Raw genomic sequence first — 22,694 nt, 5'->3', positions numbered from 1 at the left:
GGGCACATACAAATCTGCCTTTTCTTTTCCTCTGTTTTAACCCGCACAAGTTTACATCAGGTTCTTTGTTATTTTTGTCAAGCAAATGTTACTGAATGCATGCATCTCTGATTTTTTCTCTGAATGTTTTTACTTGCTTACTCTCTCGAGTTGCCTATTTTTTTTTGCTGTCTGAGGTCGGTCATGATGTAATTACAATATGGCATAACGTTAGGAACTGTATTACTTGTTTTTTTTTTTTGTTGTTGTTTGTTTTGGAATGAGCTTTTCCCCCCCTTGTTGCATCCGTGGTTCGGCTTTCATGGTTCATTTCTTCCCCTCGGGTCCTCCATGTCAATGGTTTACAGCTAAAGAGGGGAGAGGAGAAGAGTGCCATCGTCAGACAAAGTCATCGTACACACGCAGACAGCTTAAACTCACCATTAGATTCATTACTCTGACTGCGGCTCAAGTGTCGAAGGCTTTGAGCAGCAGGGCCAATCGCCCTTGTTGCACAGTCAGCCCACTACAGTCGCTGCAGTGCTGAATCAATCTGCGCACACACACACGCCTTGGAAATGTGCTGAGTTAAGACGTAGAAAAACACACATCTCAAGCTTGTGTGGTAGTGTCATATATCACCCTGTAATCGTAATGCAGTAGGTATTCTTTGTCGGTGAACACTTGTTGTTAAAGGCTTGTGTGAGACTGTGAGTGGACACGTGCGCGAGACCACGCATCATATTCAAGTTAGAACTCTTTGCATATTCATAAGCCAGACTACTGTAGCCATAAAACTAATCTAATGCAGTTTGATTCACACTGCATCATTGTATGGAGTCAGAATAGAGTCAAAAATACTGTAGCTTTGTATGACCATATCTGACAGTGTAAAAACATTTTGTATGAATAGTCAAATGTTTGAATCAGTAAAACATATCTGAACAAATACAGTCAAATATGGTCATACACAAATACAATACTTGACTCTATTCTGACTTCATATCATTGAGACTTCATTAATATTGTCCGTGCATGTTTAATTAGCACAAACATGAAATCTAGCCATCATTGTATTTTTAAATTTGTCCTTGTCCTTGTTTCTGTACCTGCAAATGAGCCATAGGCTACGATGATGACAACGCCAAGGACGATGGCGACGATACTGAGCAGACGTGCCAGTCGACCCAGCCTCCTGGCCCCGTCGATGTCCCCCACCTGGAGACTGTTTCTGGACTGGAGACACACAAAAGCACAAGGTAACACCAAGACACACACTAGAGTGACAATGTCAAGCAATGCAGAGATATATAAACCATAATTACACAGTAGTCCTCTCTCAAATCAGGGCATGAGAGCAGAGAGGCCATATCACTCCCTAACAAGCTACATTTTCAATCTTAAAAATGATCTAAAATTAGAAACACTGATGAATTTAAGGGCATCATAAAGAATGTGGTGACAGAGACATGTGCCTGTTTTTCTTGAGAGGCCACTATGTTTGAATAGTTAATGTTTTACTGTGGATTTTGTATTATATGTTGTATTCGTTGCATTTTTAATGTGTTTTGATTGGCTGCTACTTTGGCCAGGTCTCTCTTGTAAAAGACATTTTCAATCTCAGTGGAACTTCCTGGTTAAATAAAGGTTAAATAAATAAATACATTTTGAAGCGACCGCCCAAATGAAAGATAAGAGAGGTTGCTACATCCTTTTTAAATAGATGATAGATGAAAAACTTTATTTAATGTTTAAGTTCCACCAGGCCATGATAGATCTTGTATCAAAACAGTATTCAATATTTTAATCCCACAGTCGTCAGAAAGCTTGTTCGGTGGGGGAAACAGGACAAATCAAACACAGGCTCTGTATAGGGCCTGTCAGGGACTGAGCAGTGAGGCGGTGAGAAAACAGGATTTGGTTGGAAATATAGGATTTTACTTACCCAAAAAATGCCAAAAGCAATACAAACCATGAACTTAGTAACTGGGCCTATAGAATAGGTCAAACAAACAGAACTATACTCAAACTAACAGCAACAAACCACAGTCCCTTAACTGAACAAACTGACCTCACCAAATGAACCATGAGGGGACATATATATGGTGGCATGTCCAAACCATCTAACACAAAAGGTGGAAACATAATGGACGTCTAACGACAACTAATACAAAGGAAAACCTAACTACACGAATCCCCCCCAGGAAGAGACCTCCCAGCACCACGGTAACTCAAACAAAGGACAAAGAAAATGAATAATACAACAGAAAATAACTCATTCTAGCCCTACAATGTGAAAATGTGTGAACTCCATTTAAACAGTGTGTGGCTGAAAGGAAACAAAGAGATTATCAATCAAATAAACTGTGTAGTGTGGATTTGAATTTGATCTGAACTGTTTGGCATGTGGTTGCCTGCGAATAAAATTAGCTAGTGTTCTTAACAAAGTAGTGAGGTGAGCGTGTGAATAATATCACCACTGTTGCTTTTACTTTGTGTCGCTTTGGCCACCACAGGGACATCTGCTTTTTGCACTGGCATGTAGTTCTCTGGGGCGGTACGATGGTGCAGTGGTTAGCACTGTTGCCTCAAAGCAAGAGGGTTGCTGGTTCAATCCCAGGAAGGAGCCCTTCTGTGTGGAGTTTGCATGTTGTGCCCGTGTCAGTGTGGGTACTCCAGCTTCCTCCCACAGTCCAAAGACGTACAGGTTAATTGGTGACTCTAAATTGTCCGTAGGTGTGAACGTGAGTGTGAATGGTTGTCTGTCTCTATGTGTCAGCCCTGTGATAGTCTGGTGACCTGTCCAGGGTTGTACCCTGCCTCTCACCCAATGTCAGCTGGGATAGGCTCCAGCACCCCCGTGACCCTCAAGAAGAGAAGCGGTTACGGACAATGGAATGATGGATATAAGTTTTTCTACATGCTTCGCACATGGGAGATGTTTCAGTTCTGCGAATTCACTGCTTGATTCTAGTACATTTCATGTACAGGACCTTTAAAGCTACATTATATTTAACATGTTCAATACTGGAAAAAAGACTACATGTACATGCCTAATACATACATCATTAGAAGACCTCTTTCCTGCAGTAAGTAGAATACAAAATGAAAATTAAGTTACAAAGAAACTAATCAAACTCCTTTAATTGTACCCCATTTGGCTCACCATAACTTTGTTTTTGAGTCTATAGGCAGTTGTGACGTTCATATTTCACACATATCCACAGATACTTTCAATAAGTACATCTCCCCAGTGAGCTTCAATTTGTTGACACAAGCAAGCAGCACTAAAAAAAAACATTTATATTTCCATGACAGACAGTGAAAGAAGCTGAATCAGCAGCAGTGTTGGGAAAGTTACTTTTGAAATAGAAGTGGTTACAGGATACTAGTTACGCTGTTAAAAATGTAATGTAGCTATTTTAATGTATTCCTCAAAATAAAGTAACTTATTACATTTGATTACTTTCTGATGTATTTTCTAACAAATGTTTTAAACTGGGCAATAAAACTTAAAAGTCCTAAAAACACAAATTTACACATTTACACCTCAAACAAGGGATTTATAGTCTATAGTCTATACATACATGACCCAGAGACCTTTCCCTCCACAGTCCAACAGCTCGACGCTCTCTGAGAGTTACACTCTAAAATATTTATCAGGTGGTTTTCCATTAATCGACAGCACAGTTATTTTAAAGGGGAAATGACACACATACAGTGCAGTAAAGTTGACCTGTCTACAGGGTGCTGTAGTGTGAGTCCCTTCAGATAAAATGCCAACAGTAATTTATTCCAAGCTGTGAACGGTGAAATTGTGTATTTCAGATTGGCAGATTGGGACTGATGGAATGATGTGACTGGCAGAGGCGACTGATGGAGAAGGTGAGCGCAGCGGTGTGAAGGGGTCGTAGATCAACTTGATCCTGTATGTATATTGCTTTATGTGTGCTGGAGATGTGGAGACAGGATGATTTATGTGTGTGTGTAGGCGTGTGTGTGTGTTTGTGGTTGTATGTAGATGGGAATCCTTGTGCATTACTTTCACATGTGAGAATCCCAAAACAACAAATCTCACATGATTTATGTCACCATCTTCTCACCCACATTGGTTTGCACTTAATTTGGGCTGCTCTTTATTTGTGATACTGTGAAACACACACTACTGTACATGACACATGCACTAGTGTACGAAAACCAATGAAAGGCAAACACACACACAAACAGAGAAGAATATCTGACCATGATACAGACATCTTGTCATTGACGTTATTTACAATATCTTGTCTTTTAGATATTTTACGAAGTCCTTATCATTTTACAAAAGTTACTGAATCTACTTCTACGTCATGAGGTAGCATATAAAAGAGTGTACTTTAATTACAGCATTGTAGGAAACACTAGGGATGCCAATCTTCCCTCAAAAGATTAGACAGCTGATATTTCTCTTATTGTCAGCAAATGCCATGACAACACCAAGACCAGCGATCAATTGATCCTACTAACAATTATCAGCTAATTAGCCAAATCTGATATGGCTTATTCCTGTCACCTCCATGTTCAAAACATACTGATGCTTGCTCAGGGGCCCAACATGTCAAATATGACACACAAGGGCCCCTCCTGCATCAGTTTTGGATATTCAGGGGCCGCGTGTAAATGTACACTCTTTACATGCATTGTTTCTTTTCAAAATAAACTTCCTTTTTTTCACAGGAAATGTACAGTTTAGGCTCCGTAAATGCATATGGTCTCTTTTCAAAATAAACTTAAAATAAACAAAAGTACATGGTTAGATTCAGGAAAAACATCCTGGCTGGGATTATTGTGTTACTGTGTTACTAATGTAATATAATATCACGTGACATATGTCATATACACACTACATTGCTATTAACATAGCTCAATTGCCTTTTGGTTTCACATGAGACACGAACTGCGGTCTCGTGGTTGAAAGTCCAGTGTTTGTTTGACCCATCCACCTCCCCTTTCATCCACCTTATGCTGACTTTCTTACTCTTTATGCTACAGCAGTTGCTCAGAGCGTCAAAAAATGCCACCGCCCAATGCATTTTATACCACTGTGAAAGGGGGCCTCTGTGCATCAGTGTCTGACGCCAAGGGCCACTGACCAAGCATCAATGAACCAATCAACCAACTATTTCCTCCGACTTGTGTAACATTTGTTAAAAACTGCAATGCCCAGCAAGAAATTACTGAGCCTTTCTACTCTAAAAATGAAAATATACAGTGACTAGTGACCTGTTTTTAAAAAATGACTAACAAAGATGGGGCAGAAAAGTCCGAACGTATGAAAGACGGACTAAAATATAGTTGTTTTTGGTTATTAAATGTGATTTGTTGACAATAAGAAGCATCTTTTAAACAGACTGACTGGGTGAATCAGGTCAAAAGACGTATCATCCCTGTTTACTTTCACCTGTTAGGACAAAAAATAGACGCAAATGATGATGGGCTATAACACACAGGAAGAAAAAGTGTATAAACATGATACTATGGTGTCAGGTTAGAGATTAGAACAAGCAAACAGGAAGTGTACAGAGCATCAGTGCAGCGTTGGTGTTAAAACACCCCATAATAACATAATAAGAAGAACATGCAACCTGTCCCATCCCATTAATGTGGTATGGCGGCTAAGTTGTGTTTCTATCAGCACTGAACCAGAATTCCAGGTTGTACTGGAAAGGAACAACAAGATTGGATGCTGAGAGCTGGAAAACATCGCCTGCTCTGATGAGTTCCACTTCCTGCTGTCTCCTTCTGGTTGTGTGACCAAATGCATCCATCACGCAGAGTGAAAACACAGCAATCTGGTGGTTGTGTGATGGTGTTGATTACATTTGCACGGCACTCACTGAGCCCCTTTATGACAGAATGCTACAGGACGACTGATCGTCCCTTTACGTCGGCACTGCCAGTGCATTTTAAGGAGGCTAAAACTGTCTGGGAATGCTTGAACAAAACAGTGAAATAAACTTATGCAGTGGAGTTTCCACCCACTAGATTTTAATCCAGAGCTGCTTGGACTGTGTTCAATACCAGCTTGTGCGAGTTAGACTGGGTCAGCACTCCTGCGGGGTGGTTTTCACTTCTTTTTGGGTCCTTGCCCTGGTAAACTGAGACCGTTCAGAGGTCAGACTCAGGGGGGGAATACAGTATTAGAAAAGTGTCACTCACACTCTGTGTTAAAGTAGAGCAAGGGCAGAAGGTGAGGAGATCACACACAACAAAGTCTAAACTCAAACTTCCCCTGCGACACGGCCATTTGCTCGCTCTTGTGACGGCACCATCTTTTACTCTTAAAGCCTGATGAAAACTTTAGGGAGCTGTCCGTGGTGCTGAACATTTCTTTTTAGCCAGATGCTGTGTGCAGCACAGCAGGAAATGGAGCTCTCAGTCTTCTCATCTATATTAAATTACACCACTATATTTCTGTAGGGTGCTTTCCTCCATAAAGATAGTGTGGCGTTAAATGGAATAATTGCTGCCGCTATCCAGCGACGTTACTTTGCAGTTATTACAGTGAAAAAAAAAAAAAACACACAAAATTTACAAGCTCATGATAATATGAACATTTTTTTAATCTACAATTTTATAGGTGTGGTGGTTTTGTAATGTAACATACTACTTTTATTTTACGCCTTTTAAGTCACAATGTGTTGTTTGTCTTGCCTCGCTCAGTCAATACTGAGGGTGCAGAGTTGGGGTTGCCTCAGTGTAAGATAAGATTACACTGCAGAGAGAAAGAGAGACAAAGAGAGAAAGCCCTCCCTCCATCCTCCCTGATCTCCTGCTAGTTACTTCATCCCCTCAATCCCATGAGCCTCTCTGTCTCCAGGCTGTCTCGGGTGTAGTCAGATCCCACAGTGCGCTTGGTACACTGGGGTGTTCCACTGAAGTAGGTGGCCAGAGAAATGTTTTAAATGAGGACGGTTTTTTTTTATGTTTGTGAGAACAGTGTACATTTAAAATTATGAGTAAAGATTTATTTTCCACAGGCTTTTTACAGATTGTAAAACAGAAGCCTGTTTTTTTTAAATATATAATTTCTTATTGGAATATCAATACTGTAGATATTTACGACCACATTTGACTTACTGTGTGGAAGTCTGGGGCAACACTTACAAAAGCAACTTACAAACATTATACATCCTTCAAAAGAGGGCAATCAGGACAGTACACAATGTGGGGTACAGGGAACACATGAACACACTTTTTTTTAAAGTCACATGCATTGAAATTTTTAGATCTGGTCAAATTTAAAACTGCAATAATCATGTTTAAAGAGGGTTGAAACAAAGCACAAATATAATTCAATTAAAAAAACTACAACAAAAAGATGTTTTTGGCAGATATATAGATGAGTAACGGTTATGTTAGGGGAGTGCATATTTATTGTGGTGGTGAATAGACTGGGGATAGTTGTATATTAGTTGTAAATACAGTTGGGAATGTGTTGAAATAATATAAGTTAAAAGAAGAAATGTAAGAAAGGGGTAGGGACATGTAAGTTTTACTTCTACCTGCTTCTTTTTGGACACTGTTATCTTTGTCTTGTTTGTTTTTTATTATGTTTTTTTTATTTTTGGTTCAAAAATAAGTCATTCATTCATTTATTTAAGAAGCATAAAAAATATGATCTGAGCTGCTTGTATATGTGTGAGATATTCCCTTAAAAGTCAGGTGTAAGAGGATTTATTGATCTAAGTTCAGTTAATTCAATTTAAGTAACATAATTTATTCAACAGGCTTTGATTCACATTACTTCAAAAGCATAATAATGCCTTTGAAAAACAGTGATGAAAAATATCTAAAACTGTCAAGCTGGCTTTGGTAAAACTGAGGGCTGGCACAATATCAGATTTTCACTTCATGATTATTGCAGTCAAAAGAATTCACAGTAACAATATTATCACCATGTCTATTAAAAATTTAACCAAAGAAATAATAATGCTATCAGTCAAATTCATCTTTCGCTTTGTTTATTGTGTGTTTTGCCTCTTTTTTTTTGACAGATGAATTTAACTGAAAATAAGGGTGCAGGGAGATGGACAGAGAGTCTCTAACGCCCACAAAAAGAACAGTTACACCTGATGGATGTGAAAAGGAAACCAGATGGCGCTGGGGGAGGGAGACAAAGAGAGAGCAGAAAGAAACAAAATAATTTTAGAAGCGCTGGATTATGTACACGATATTATTATGTGTATCATTAACCCTTTGAAACCTGAGCTTGATGTCTTTCAAATTATGGGAAGAAGGCAGTGAGCAAAGAAGAAGAAATAACCCCAAAATGGATCTCTGAGGTCTCCCTTGTAAAAGAGATTGTTGATCTCAATGGGACTTACCTGGTTAAATATGGGTTAATAAAATAAAAATAAAAATAAAATAAAAAATTGCAAGATATTAGTAAAACGGGAAAATTATTAACAAGAAAGTTAGTAAAAAAAAGTTAAAAACCAGGAAATGACCTGAAAAAAGTGCTTAAAAATGACAATAATTCTCCGTCATAATTCTAAATATATGATAATTATAATATAATTTTCCCTAGCTTTTTTCTTTTTTCCCTGTTTTTTTTTATGTTTATTTATTTATTTATTTTAGATAATTTTTTTTATATGTAATTTTCTAAAAAATTTTCTAAATAAAATTTTCTTAGCAAATTGTTCATTGCTTTCCCCCCCTATGTCTTTAAAGGAAATCCCACCAATTTGTTCAAAGGGTTAAATACATGTTAAAGGTGTCAAAAGGTTTCAAAGGGTTAACATATTAATATTTCTTTTTTAAATATCATGGTTATAGTCAGTACCAGTATATACTGACACCCCTAATGTAATTTCAATGTGACTTAAGCCACAAAAGCTAAAACAGTGCACGTGTCAATCTGGGCTCCTGACAGTAAGATAGATTTTCCTCTCACACAGGGACACACTAAAGCTTCTCACTTCCAGCACTGCAATGTGAAGCTATGGTGCAAACACAGTCCCAGTGGAGCCCGCATCGATCTGGACTCACATCACAAATGAAAGTAACATCAGCACCTTAAATCAATGGAGGCCCCCTTTCAGAAAACACTGCTCATTTAGCCTGGTTAGAGAGAAAACATTCATCAGGGTGGATCTGCAAAGATGATATTTTTCATCAGTCCGTCATAAAATGGAGAATAAAAAAGAGACAGAAAGAAATAGGCTTCTGTCAGCATTCTTGTTTTCAGTTAATACACCCTGCATTGTTTTATGTTAGCTGCGGGGGCTGCAAGACATTTAGAGAGAGAGAGAGAGAGAGAGAGAGAGAGAGAGTGTGTGTGTGTGTGTGTGTGGTTAGTGGGAGGCACCCTTCGCTCAGCTGATGAATGTCTATATTGATTCACAGTGAGAGTGAGCCTGGTCATATTTGTTTTGTGAATGGGAAATTCTACCCTCAAAGTGTCTTGTCCAGTGTTCATTGTGCTACCAGTGTACACAACGGCCACACACACACACACACACACACTAACACACACACACTACTCCCTCCATCTGTAGTTCATGCGCTTAGCAAAGGAAGGTGGAGGCTAGTAAGTCAGTAAGTGCTCCCTTTCCCTCTTGTCATTAATAATGGAGGGCTGGCAGCAGCCTGGTGGAGAGGGACAGTGTACAGCCAGGAGCTGGTGTGTAGTTATGTCTGTGAGACTGGCCATTCAGATCAAATTGTTAATTTACATTTATGCCCCTTAACTTCTTTAAACCTTAATTTTTTTGTTAATTTTTCTTCATGCTTCCCCTGTCATGTAGCCTTCTTTAAAGTGCATTTCACAGTTCGATACATATTGGTCTTTTTAATTTGGAAACCATTTTAAAAAGTCTTTCAAACTTCATGGTTGATGATAATTTGTAATGTAATTGCAGCCATTTCAAGCCCTAAAAGAGAGACAAGTGGTTTCTCAGTCTGTGTAAGGAGCATCACAGCCTCTAGGGGCCGCTAAGCAGGGCTTTTAGACTCAGCCTTGTTACACTCGAGTCTCCATTAAAATTGCAAACCACTCAACGGGGTCAGATGATCAAACCTGTCAGACCCATGATGGTTCTTGGCACTATGAAATGCATTCTAGCTGCTGCAGCTGCTGCAGCTTATAAATTTTAATTGTATTTATATCTTGGTTACCATGTGAGCTGGAAACACAGTTCAGATTAGCTAACTAGGTTAAGTGTTAGCCGCACAAACACACAAGTAATAAGGAAACCACTGTTTATTGAGATAATCCAGGGTCAAGTTTCACAATTTAGCTCATAGTGCAGTACGTCGTCCACATCAACATTCTAAAAATAATTCTGACTCATATGGATGGTGGAGTCGACTCCACAATTATAACGACGACCGTAGTGAATGATATCATTAGCTGCACTTTCAGAGCGATTTCATTAATGAACGGTATCCATTTCCATAAACTGCCACTACAGCTAAAGCGTGCAGAGCGTTGGCGCCACCATTTACAGGACATTATCGTTCATCAGTGTGGACGCTCATACTGTTATCATCATTAGGGCTGAGTGTTATTTTAAAAATTACAATTACCGGTACTACCAGTGATACCAGTAGAGTGCTTCATTTGATACCCATCATGTGAATGCATTGGCATGTAGTATAGCCCTACTTTTGAACATCTCGGCACGCTTAGCTGCCAACTCCATCAAAAACATTGTGTTCAACTTCACCACACCTCAGACTGTATGATTGGTAGCTGCTGCTGTGAGAGTAAGAGCTCGATGTTGGGGACAGATGTGAGAGCCTGCCCTGCCGCACAAACAAGGTGAAAGGGTGACTGTTAACATCACACAGATAACAGTGGTTATAAAGGTTATATAGGAATTTAACGACAGATTGAGCCATTTCATTGTTGTGAGTTTGTTGGGACCGATTAATGGCTCAGTGTTGGATGTTAGCTGCTGCTGCTGTGTTAGCTTGTGCTAACTTGGCAGATGTTGAACTGACTTTGCCAAGAGGACAGCTGCTCCGGAGACTGCAGCAACAGAATGTTTGTTTATTTGACGGGGAGTCGGGACGGTCCGGGATCTGACCCCTGGCACGAAAAGGATCCAGTAGATGTATTGTTTGAGTGTAGATGTTTCAATACTACTTGGTACTGGATCATTTTCATCAATACCTTTAAGGTACTGAGTATTGATACCCAGCCCTAATCGTTTACCAGTATGGATGCTCACATTGTTATCAAAATAGCTATTGTTCTTGGTGTTGAGGGCCCATTATCAAGATTAACAGAGCATGCTGCTATTGGTGATGTGTTCAAATAAACAAAGTGACATCATAGTCGGCTACATCTGCAAAGTGCTGGCTGTCCTGTACATAAAGGAGCGGACACATCTCTACATGGGATTCAAACTGATGCAGGAAAAGGAAGCACTAATTACCCATCAGATGATGTTTTTTCCAGATCCATTAAAGCATTTAAAATGATGACCAGAGAACAAGTGTCCAGTTACAACATGGGTGGACCGACTGTCTGACAGGCTGACTTAGCTACACCTCGAGCCAAGCCGGTAGCACAGTGGCTAAAAACCAAATAACATGAGGGAGTGTAGGATTGATATACGCTTACTGGAGTTAACATCTATGTGTAATAACTTCAAGCTCAGGCATACTGAACGTATTATAATAGAAAGACTTATTATTGACATTAACTATAAACTATAACTATAATAAGAATGCTATTATATTAAAGCCCCCACTTGTAGGATTTAAAGATTTCTGACTTTGGAAGCTCCTATTGCAATATGGCCGACAGCAACCCCCATGCCTCATAAAGCTGGGTGGTGCTTGAATGCCACCACTTGCAGCCACACCATGACGGGGTCAGCTTTCATTAAAGCCTATTTTACCCACTGTGGTATGATAATATCATTACCTGCACAGGCTTAACTCTGCAAATGATAAATAAATCTATATTCTATTATAGAAAGAGCAGTCTCTGATTTTCTCTCTGCAGGACTCTGATAGGCGTCCTATAATTTGCAACAACGGTATAAAGTGCTCCACTATATCTGCAGTATTAGATTGCTAATAAGAAGTCATTTACCTACACACACACACACACACACATTCACAGACGTCCATCCAGTGCAGCACTGCGAGTCCATATTTCACAGGCAAATCTGCCGAGCGTGCAATAACGCTCCCGCAGTTTGGGCCTTCCCATTACTGGGATAGGCTGGTCTGAGCAGTAAAAACCTATTACCCCTGCCTCTCCAATCCCCATAATTGACTGCACATCTTCCGTGTTTGCCAGCCGCAAGCCTTCCCCACCAGAGCATCTGTCAGAGATCTGTGGCGGCAGCCAGCTGGAAGTTGGCTTTTAGGTGGTCCTGCTGCTGGAAGTGGTGGTGGATGATGATGGATGTAACTTTTGGCAGTCCCGTTGTTAGCGATGCACCATCTGCCAGCACAGAAAGATGCTGACTCCTTGTACAAGCCTAAATGAGGCCTTAACAGATTAATTATAATGCATTTTTGTCGTTTACAGGATTAAAACACGGATACTGTCTCGTTTGATGTTTAGTGCATGTACATCGGCTATCATTGGTACAATTCCATTATGTGCTTGTTGAGGCTTTCCAATAATGACACCTCATAAAGGTTAGTTTAAATCATAGTCTGTATAAAAATAATGGATGTATGCTTGAGTTTTGTATTTTGGCCGCTGCAGTCTTGGAAATTTTGGCGCCCTGACCCGAGGTGACCATATTTGGACGACAGGGTGGAGCTGTGAAGAAGTGGGGGACGGATCTAACCGATAGACTGTGGTGACACCTCACAGACAGCCTATCACTCACCACATCCTCAATAATACATAACTTTAAGCCCTAATAAAAAGTGAGTGGGTGTGTTCTACAAAAATTCACCCTCAGTACATTTGTCATGAAGGGGTACTTAGCTATAGAGACCAAAAATGTGTTTTGTACCAGACTGTGAAACATGTTAAATTCTGCTTTAAAGTTGGGCATTTTAACCTGGAGCACACAAGGTCAGTCAGCGTAGCATTTTCTACAGCGCTGTGAGAGCCCGTATGCTGTAAATCATACAAACAGCAGAAACAGCAGAGACTTCAACAGCCATGAAAAACTTCTGTGTGGAACTTCCTCAATAAAATAAACGAAAATGAGGTGCAGTGCAAACTCTGTGAGGTTAAACTAGCATATTACAATCAACAACAAATAAGCACAGCCATTTGACAGCGAGTTATCCGGCAGAAAGTGGGGCACTGTCCGCAGATCAGCAGTCACTGTCAAGCTTTGTAGTAAGTAAGTTTGATGATCAACATTCAAACAACCACATGCTACACATCGGCTTCATCGAGGGGCAGGGTTTTTGAAGTTTGATGGCATTTCTTCAGCCGGAGTATCGAGAAAAACCTTAACTCTTCGAATAGTTGTCAAATAGTTCCCAGTGAATATAAAATAGCACTTTTGCCTGAAATGCCCATCCCCAGTCTATCAAACATGGATGCAAGTAAATAGCAAGACGATATATCTACACCACCATAAAATGGTCATATGACAGTTTGAAGATCTGAATCTGCATTCATTGATTTTTTTTGGCCACTTGGGGGAAACAGAACAAGCTGAGACACAATACTGACACATTATCACGATATACAGTTGCAACGGTGAACATGTTAGCAAACAATTGCCTATTTACCCTACATAACTGCACACTGAGGAGCATTAGAAGTTGTTTTGAATGCTGTTTATGTCCACTTGATGAGTCCAGCATTTATGCTCCTTTTAGCTCTGTTTGGGTTTTTGCTGGCTCCTGAGGGAAATACTTGGGTCCTTAGCTGCTACATGCTTCACTGTGTGATCAGTCAGTCACTAATACCCCCTTTCGACAGTCATGGGCTGGCTTGGCTTGGCCCATCCATTTCCATCACAACACGGCTACCGTCTTGAAAATGTGTCTTAAACTGATGACGGCTTGTCTTGAGTGATGATGTTTAAAACTAAAGTCCCATTATTTTTGCTGCATGTGTTTTTCCACAGCAGGGCAGGTAAAAGTTTACCTGTAGGAGGTGAGCTGTTTGCAGAAGTGCAGTAAGAGCCTGTTGTCTGCAGCTCTTCATCAACATCTCACTGTGGCTGTTTCTGCTTTCACTTTCCTCCCTGCCATATAATTAGACTTGAAAGTCCCCCAGTATTTTGGTATGTATAAACTTTTATTGTGAAGTAGCAAAATAAACAACTTCACACAACTTCTAATACAGCGGATCGCGAACATGAAACAGTAAAATAAAGCAGGTATCTAAAGTAAAGACAGGACGCAGGAGAGAAACTAAACTCCAAACCACAGAGATTCAGTTAGAAGCTACAAAAGTCCTGAGAGACTTTTAAAAACGTCTTTCTCTCTGGTCTCCTGCCGACAGAGGTGAGTCAAGTCTTGCAACACACAAGCTTGTTTGGGGGTCATTGGGAGTTGGCTGCGGTCGGCGAGACATCACCGTGACCCGCTTGAGGGCTGGCAGCCAAGCTTTTGGACCTACTCTGGAGAAGGTCCATCTTGGGTGCGGCTAAGCGTGGCACGCCGCATCTAAACTAACAATGGTAACACACATCGGCATGGCATGGCTTTACTCGGCACATCCAAGAGTGATAATGGAAAAAGGGTGCAACTTTGTCTGTCTGCTGTTTGCTGATGAGCGGGTTGGTGTACAGTCGGGTTTTCAGAGCTCAAGCTAGTTATTAGTAAGTTAATTAATCTCCTCTTTTCTTTGTACACTTGTCGAGGGTCTGGGCTGTTTCCTCTGATCCAGTATGGTTTTAACAGCAGTTAAGAGTTTTTTTTCTCCTTAACTTTCCAGAAGTATCCATTTCACATGGGCGAGGAAATTATCAGCACTTAGGCGTGAGCTTGCACTCTCACTGGGCTGTATCGTGCGGTATCAACCACATTACTTTTGATTCATTTGTTCAAAGCGAGCGTTGTAAACCTCTGTTTTCCTGCTCTGACTCACTTGCACTTATCTGACATCACTGTGGTATCTGATTCAATTCCTTCCTAATCCAGTGATAGGAACTACTTTATAGCCATTTGCCGTTTCTCTCACACCCACCTGCCCTTGTAGCGATGATGTTTTGATCTTCTTTGCCAGGCCCGTATCCCCTTTCCATCCCCTTAGGAAAGAGAGAGGATGCTGATCGCTGCCACAGAGCTTGGCTAACTGCTGCAATCTGCCCTCTGCAGAGAAACTAAATAGACTTCTCTCGCCTTCTATTGAGTTAGCGGCCAGCTCCAGTTTCTCCCTCCTTCACTTTTCTTTCTTTTGCCCTCTGTCAAAGCCTCTCCCTCTCTCCATCTCTCTCTCTCTCTCACACACACACACACACACACTCTCACACTCTCCGTGCCATTAGCAAGCGGCTGAGTTGTGAATGTCAGTGGGTTCATGATGATGGCTCTGGGAAGTACAGGCTGTCTCGTGGATACTGCCTGATATTCCCTTTGGTGTGTAGTGCCCACAGGAGTGATATTACAGAACTAATGGGTTTACTGCATTGCCTTTGCCTTGTTTCTCTGTAGATCTGAGTGCTGGCTGCTGTACAGTGTCAGAAGTAAAGTGTGCTGAAAAACACAAATGGCTGTGCCAATAGCAACTAAGCTGCCATCAGCCGACGAGAGTTAAAATCCTGACACAACAGAGTTACTACTGATGCCACTAAAAGACTCCTGGTAACATACCGCCAGATACTTAATGCGAAGGTGTGTCAAAAGCCTTATTTATCTGCACTGCTCAGCTACATTCTCAGAAATAAGGGTTTCAAAAGGGTTCTTAATGAAAGTTCTACTAAAAACCATTTGCTTCTGAAAGGGTTCTTCAAAGGTTATTGTAGACTAAAGGCCACATATTTTTTGACGTGCGACAGCCCCTATTATTTTCAATGTATAGCTCCACATGGGTGGGGGCAAGAAGCGTGTCGGTACTCCTGGGCTTGCCGCCCCGTTGCACTTTACACCACTGCATTTAAATGCATTTCCCCCCACTGACTCTCTGCTTGTACATACCAGCTCCTATAGCAGCTCTTTTCCTCTGCTCCTATGGCAGCTCGACTCCTCTCATTCCTCACCACTGATGCATAGAGAACTCTGTTGCTGTTGCTGTGTCTCGTTTGTGACAAATAATGGATGAGGAGAGTCTCGTTGTTGAGGTTGAGAAATATCCTGACCTAAACAACCCACAAAACCGCCGTTATAAAGACAATGGCCAAAAAGATATTGCCTGGCGTATCATAGCTCTGGAGATCGGCTCTTTAGGTGAGCAATTAAGTTTAATTAGAGTCTGTCCACACATGATTTTAAGCTAATGCAAAGGTGGAGGACGTACAAATCTTATAGTAAAAGTAGTAATTACTTTGCATGGTCGTCTGTTTACAAACTGTGGCGCGACTTGTCCAGTGTGTGCTAGGGGTTGCACGTGACGTACGTTACATGACATGCCTCTGGCTAACCTGTCCAACTAAAACCATGATTAGTGGGAGACAGATCCATGTGTGTCAATTACTCTTTTTTACCGTGCTTATTTAATTACTACTGCCATCCCCTTGGTGGATTCTATATTAATACCTGGTATTATATCAAAGGGTTCTCAGTTGAACCCCCTGGATGGGTTCTTGTTAGCCAACTAAGTAGGTGGAAAAGTTCAGAATTGAACCCCCAGAGAGGGTTTTAGGAGGAACCATTACACTACAGAAGTGTTCTCTGTATAACCTTGCACAGGGGGTTCTGGGTTGAACACTCACAACCTTTATAAAAGCCTTTATAAAAGGTTCTACCAGGGACCAAAAAGGCACTCCTGTGGGAACAAGGTAAACCACTGGTTCCCAACTGGTCCAGCCCCAGGGTCCAGATTTCTCCTGTGACATTAGTTCAAGGTCCACACAGTCTAATACATTCAGTGTCATACTTGCGTTTGGCCATGTCATTGAGCTAGTTTGCTGTCTCTGACAAGTAGCTGTCTGTTAGTCACTCACTCTACAACAGGGAAGAGCCCTTAAAAATAAAAACTATGTGACGAAAATAAACTGTACTTACTTGTAAATAAAGTGTTTTTTTATTTTTATTTTACAGATGTTGATCTCTGTGAAAAACTTTGTGGAAGTCTTGTATGTAACACAATCCCATTAAAAGTGTAGCTCAAGTGCACACCACATATTAATGTAGGGTCTCATCAGGAACAGATCATATACTGGACGTGTGTGTGTGTGTGCGTGTGTGCGTGTGCGTGCAGCAGCCTAACCAATACAGTGCAGTACAGTATAGTGCAAATAACTTATTGATCGCTGGGCCTGAAGTTATGTCTGTAATTACCCGACTGAACTGCCATTTGCATTTGCAGCTCTTAGACCATCAAACCTTGACATTATTTTTTATTTCAGATATTAAATTTGTGACTTTACAAGATCAACTTTCCACATCTGCGTCTATGGAGGAGGAGTGTCGGATCACAACAGATCATACTGACATTGTAACAGCACAGTGCTTACTGGCTATTAAGGAACCTTTTTTGATGGCACTCTAAGTTTTACTGCCATTTAAAAAAAGCAATGCAGCCTGTCTTTCTAATCAGGGATTATGCAAGAAAATTTTTAGAGACTGTTTACATAAATCTTTAACGTGCACATCGACACATGGGTGCTAGGAACAAAGGGAGACCACCCAGAATTAAAAACATGGCCAGTTAAATTATTGGGAAACAGCAAAAATAACTGGGATGTGTGTATATATATATATATATACAAAACCAAGTGTAACAAAAAGCCCTACATATTGTGGCTGATCCGGTTCATCCTCTTTTCAAAGGATTCATAAAAGAGCTGCTGTAGAAACCAAGAACATTTACAAGAGGCCTTTCATACCAAATGCACTAACTTTGCTGTTTGCACTGGAACCATGTCCGTTACTGATGTCTGTACTGTGCATCTTGTGTCATTCATTGTATGTATTGTGATTTTACTCTGATGTGTTTCAACCAACAGGTGAAACTGAAGGCAAATTTCCACATAATTATTATCAAATCATGCCAGCGATCAAATGCCCTCTGCAGCTTCCTGTGGCTGGATGTTTTATTGTATCATCTTGCACAAGTGTAATCTGAAGACAAAGTGTACAGGCTGGATGCCACTTTTCATTACTGTGTTTTACCTTTGCTGCAATATCACTGGCATATCGCTTAAACAATGACTTTTTATTACCTAATAGTCAGTGTGTGCCAGAGCGAAGCAAAGGTCACCGTCAATGAGATGTAGCCCACTCAATCAATGCTACACCGTATCTGTAATTTTTCTAAAACGTCTACAAAATCACGAATCTCTCGAACACAAAGCTGACACATTTCTCAGCTTGTTAGACCACGTTTGCATTTTTACACATCAAAATCAAGCACAAGCAGCAGTATCTTGCTTTAATTATCTTGGACGTTATCCAAATGTTGTGAAATGAGCTACAGCCTCGCACAGCCTTCAATGACAAGTCCACCATTTTCACTGCAGACCTTTCCCCACTGCAGAGGGTGACAACAAGACAAGTGTCAGCTTTCACTTTGATCGCAGAGCACCCTCAACATCGACTCAACTGCATGTGCTGCAATATGAATGTGACGAGGCCACATAGTTGGGTTGGAACAAGTGCTTGCTGAAGACCAACTAAGAATTGTGTCCCCAGAATATTGATTGGAGAGTACTTAACAGTAGCAGCATATCAAGCATGTGTGGTCGCCCATCGTAGCTTCAGTGTCTTAGCTGCGTCTTGTATCAGCATTTCCTGCATCCTGAAACTTCCAGTGAGAGGATTAATCAAGTGTCAGCGCCTCGAAACCAGAGCAACCAGCAGCGGGAGACTCAGCACTGGGAAAGCTGATGATGCACTGAGCTCTGGATATGTGTGTGTGCATGTGTGTGTATGTTCCAATGAAACACAGAAAATGTACTGTCAATAAAATATGAAACATTTTGAGGAATTTTTGGATATTTAGATACGACATTACGCTGAAGTGAACTGAAACAACTGTTCTGCAGTCTTTTGAGACCATCTCTGGTTTTGGTGGAACCTTTATTTAGATCTTTTTTACATTTAAATGCGTTTAAATGAATACCATTTACACAGGATAAGACAATAAAAAGTCCAACCATTGAGTTAAGTAAAGATTATATTTAACTTAATCAGTCACTGGTTGTGATTTATCCAATGAACACACCAAATGTTTGTCAGTTCTGGCTTCTAAAGTTTGCGGATTTGCTGCTTTAATCTGTTTTTTAATACTGTAAATCAAAGTTTGGGCTGCTGGACAGAGAAATTAAGTGCTTTTAAGCAACCACCCTGGGTTCAGATAACTTGCGTTTGGCAATTTGGCAATATTTTTTTTCATATTTCACAGAAAAGGGATTTGTTTTAATCAAAAATATTGATCAATAAAAAAGAGCATTGATATACTTCTGGATGTACTGATATCTTTCTATTCATAATGAAAGAAATCCAACAAAGCTGCTCCCACAGTGGTATCAGATAGGGCTGCGTGGATGATTTCTTTCTATGCATGATGAATCAGAACAGTAGTAACTATTTTTCTCACTCAGATCACTTGATGCATCCATAATTTTAACATTTATGGGTACATCTTTATATCTTGCTTAACATAGGAACATTGTACACTGTAATGCAATACAAACAGCAGTCAATACTGTTTCAACCAGCTCTGTGTCATAACAATGTGGGCAGTATGTGTAAATAAACTGTGGTAAACTTTCCTCCATCTTACCAGCGCCCAGATCTCCCTGCCCATCTCCCAATGATGTCTGCTGGCTCTAGGGCTGTTGCTCATACGAAAGATTGTACTTTTGCTTTTCGTATGCCAATGCCTGTGTATGTGCAAAACTTTATATATCCTCCGTTTTTTATTTTTGTTGTACTGTATGTATTTATTATGTCCGTGTTGTATCACTGTCATGTTTGACTATGTATTGGTTCAGGTTGATTCCAAGCAACATTTTCCTCTAGGGACAATAAAGTTCGTCTTGTCTTGTCTTGTCTTGTTTTGTCGTATCTTATAGTGGTTAGCATTGTCACCTCACAGCAAGAGGGTTCCTGGTTTGAACCCAGGGGTGGGGGAGTCCTTCTGTGTGGAGTTTGCATGTTCTCCCTGAGTCAGTGTGGGTTTTCTCTGGGTACTCCAGCTTCCTCCCACAGTCCAAAGACATGCAGGTTAATTGGTGACTCTAAATTGTACGTAATCCTGTGATTGTCTGGCGACCTGTCCAGGGTGTACCCCGCCTCTCGCCCAGTGTAATCTTATCTTATCTTATCTTATTTTATCTTATCTTATCTGTTGGTGAAGATTCTCAGTCATCCAGGTCATGGTAATCTTAACTGCTATATCGTCGGCACTTCTCATTCTGATATCTGAGGAAAGTGAGACTGATACGTTGTAGAAAGCCGACCAACTTTTTCACATCTGAAGAAGCCTCTTGGATGAGAGGCAAAACGTCTTCAAGACACTCAAGCAAGTCCAATTGCCTATGATATAGCACTTAAGCTTATGTTGTCTTATGAATATTCCCCTGTCATGCAGTTTGATGGCCATCCTCTTAAAGACTAATATTGCTCTTAGTCAAGAGAAATATCCACTTTCTCCAACATGTCTGTCTCACTTTATTCAGATATCAGGAGGATAAGTAGACAATATGCTTCGGTAAACCAGATGTACAGTATACACTGCACAACTGCAGAAAGGTATAGCTGTTTTGGGAGGCATCTCACTTGTTTGTCATGTCGGTTATACTAACTTGACATGTCTGAGCCAGATTACATTGATAGCAAACATATTTTCAAATCCTGACACTTACCTTGTGCTATACAAAGATGTCACGTGGATATTAGTTTGTGTGGTTTGAAATTAAAGGCTTACTAATAAACAACTGATGCTGTTCATAGATCAGTATGAGGTCTCTCCATCACACTAAACATCCACCTCTGCTGCCCCACTTTTTGCACTCGCAGGATGCTGTAGTTTTTTTTGGTAGATTTGGAGAACCACTGAGAGAGTTAACTCACCATGATGGAGTACACCAGTGCGACAATGCTGACGGGCCAGACGGGGCAGAAGCAGGACATGATGACGAGGATGAGGTAATCCCTGGGCTTCGGGGTCTCCTGGACTGTAGCGTTCCCGGTGGAGGAGCGGCTCAGGCTGGCCTTGGATGGGGAGAGGGGGGCGGCGGCGGTCAGCTGCCCGGCGGAGCCCGACCTGACGGCGACGCTGTGGCCGTTCTGGTCGGCCTCCAGGCCCTTGTCGCTGTCCATGTTGACCGTGAAGGAGGTGGACATCTTCATCCCGTTGCCTCCGGGCTCGGTGGTCAGAGCCAGGAGTTTCTCCGTCTCGTGGGGGTCCGCGGGCTGTGCGCCTCCTCCACCCTCACTCAAGTTGGACTGTAGGAAGTCGGTGTCCGTGTTGATGGCCATGATCAAGTCTCAGGTGTACCAAATTAGATCAGAAAAGGAATTTCTTTTTAAAAAGTGGTTTAAAATTGACTATAAGTCAGGAGACATCCCATGATAATAACTTTCAACTTTGATTAAATAACCAGGATCACCAGCTGAGGTGAAGCAGGAGGATGAAGACAATTTAAAAGCTGCTTTATAAAGCTCGGGTGTCACCTTACAGATCAGCCCTCCTGAAAGAAAAGAATAAAACGAGAGAAGAGAGGAAAGCAGCCATCATTTTATCCTCTTCAATCACTTTCCGTCACCTTCCTTCATATCCGCCGTGTGGCTCATGTCCGGAGGGGCTCAGATGAGAAAGCCTCCCCTCCTCTCTGATACATCCAAGGAGGAGAGACGCAGTCAGAGGAGCTCCTGCCGCCCGCCTTGATCCAGCCCCAACACTTGTCTTTAAGTCTGTCTGCTCATTGGAAAGTAGCCTGAGCGCGTCTCTTTCCTTCTACAGACAGATGGATGGATGTGATGCGTCTCTCTGAAAGCAGACCCCAGATCAGACACTTTCCCCTCCTCTCCTCCACCAACTGTCTCCACGGCGCAACGGCACAGCGACTCTACTCAACTTGGGACCAGTGTCAAAGCACCCATATTAAGACTGAGGACTTCCGGAGACAGAACACAGAATAAAAGCCTCTTTAAATATAGATATACATATAGAATACACTACAATAATTCACCCAAGATAAGATAAGATAAGATAAGATAAGATAAGATAAGATAAGATAAGATAAGATAAGATAAGATAAAATAAGACTTTATTGTCCCGAAGGAAGTTTGTCTTATATATATAATAAAGTCCATAATCAAATGCAACATAATAAAGAATCACATCATTATAGATTAAGTTTTGGTCTATATTGTAGCTCGGCATAAGTTTAAAAAAGGTTGCATCCTCCTTTACTGCGCCTCCTGGCGAGCAGCTAAGTGGCTCAAATCAAACGCACCCACAGGTGCACGCTGTCTGTGACATGCTAAATGCTACTTCTGAATTCACTGAGGATATTTTGCCTTCAGTGAGGGATGTTGGGACTTTGTGCTGTTGTGACTGCATTCAGCTAATCATGTCTGAAAAGTTCGAGGAGTTCAGTGGGACAGAGAGGCTGAGAATAAACAAGCAGAGGAGTTCAAAATGGAGCAGACGGTGCAGGCCTACATCACATCAC

At 41.1% G+C, this 22,694-nt stretch overlaps 1 protein-coding gene across 1 annotated transcript; it reads right to left on the bottom strand.

The window, feature by feature from the left end:
• Nucleotides 1-226: 226 nt before the first annotated feature.
• On the bottom strand, nucleotides 227-22,080 carry trarg1a (trafficking regulator of GLUT4 (SLC2A4) 1a). Its single transcript, XM_050032567.1, has 3 exons — nucleotides 21,088-22,080; nucleotides 1,089-1,215; nucleotides 227-347 (listed from the first exon to the last, which is right to left on the bottom strand). The coding sequence occupies exons 1-3, from the start codon at nucleotides 21,493-21,495 to the stop codon at nucleotides 334-336; spliced, it is 549 nt and encodes a 182-aa protein (XP_049888524.1). The 5' UTR covers nucleotides 21,496-22,080; the 3' UTR covers nucleotides 227-333.
• Between the last annotated feature and the right edge of the window lie 614 nt (nucleotides 22,081-22,694).

Source organism: Epinephelus moara, chromosome 2, assembly GCF_006386435.1.
Source record: "Epinephelus moara isolate mb chromosome 2, YSFRI_EMoa_1.0, whole genome shotgun sequence".
Classification (NCBI taxonomy): Eukaryota; Metazoa; Chordata; class Actinopteri; order Perciformes; family Serranidae; genus Epinephelus; species Epinephelus moara.
This window is presented reverse-complemented; position numbering and strand designations above follow the sequence as displayed.

Bases quoted from the DNA above. Each gene is read 5' to 3' on its own strand.
- trarg1a (XM_050032567.1), bottom strand. From the start codon at position 21,495: ATGGCCATCAACACGGACACCGACTTCCTACAGTCCAACTTGAGTGAG. The intron at 1,216-21,087 runs GTGAGTTAACTC...GTGTGTCTCCAG, and splicing joins CACTGGTGTACTCCATCATG to TCCAGAAACAGTCTCCAGGT.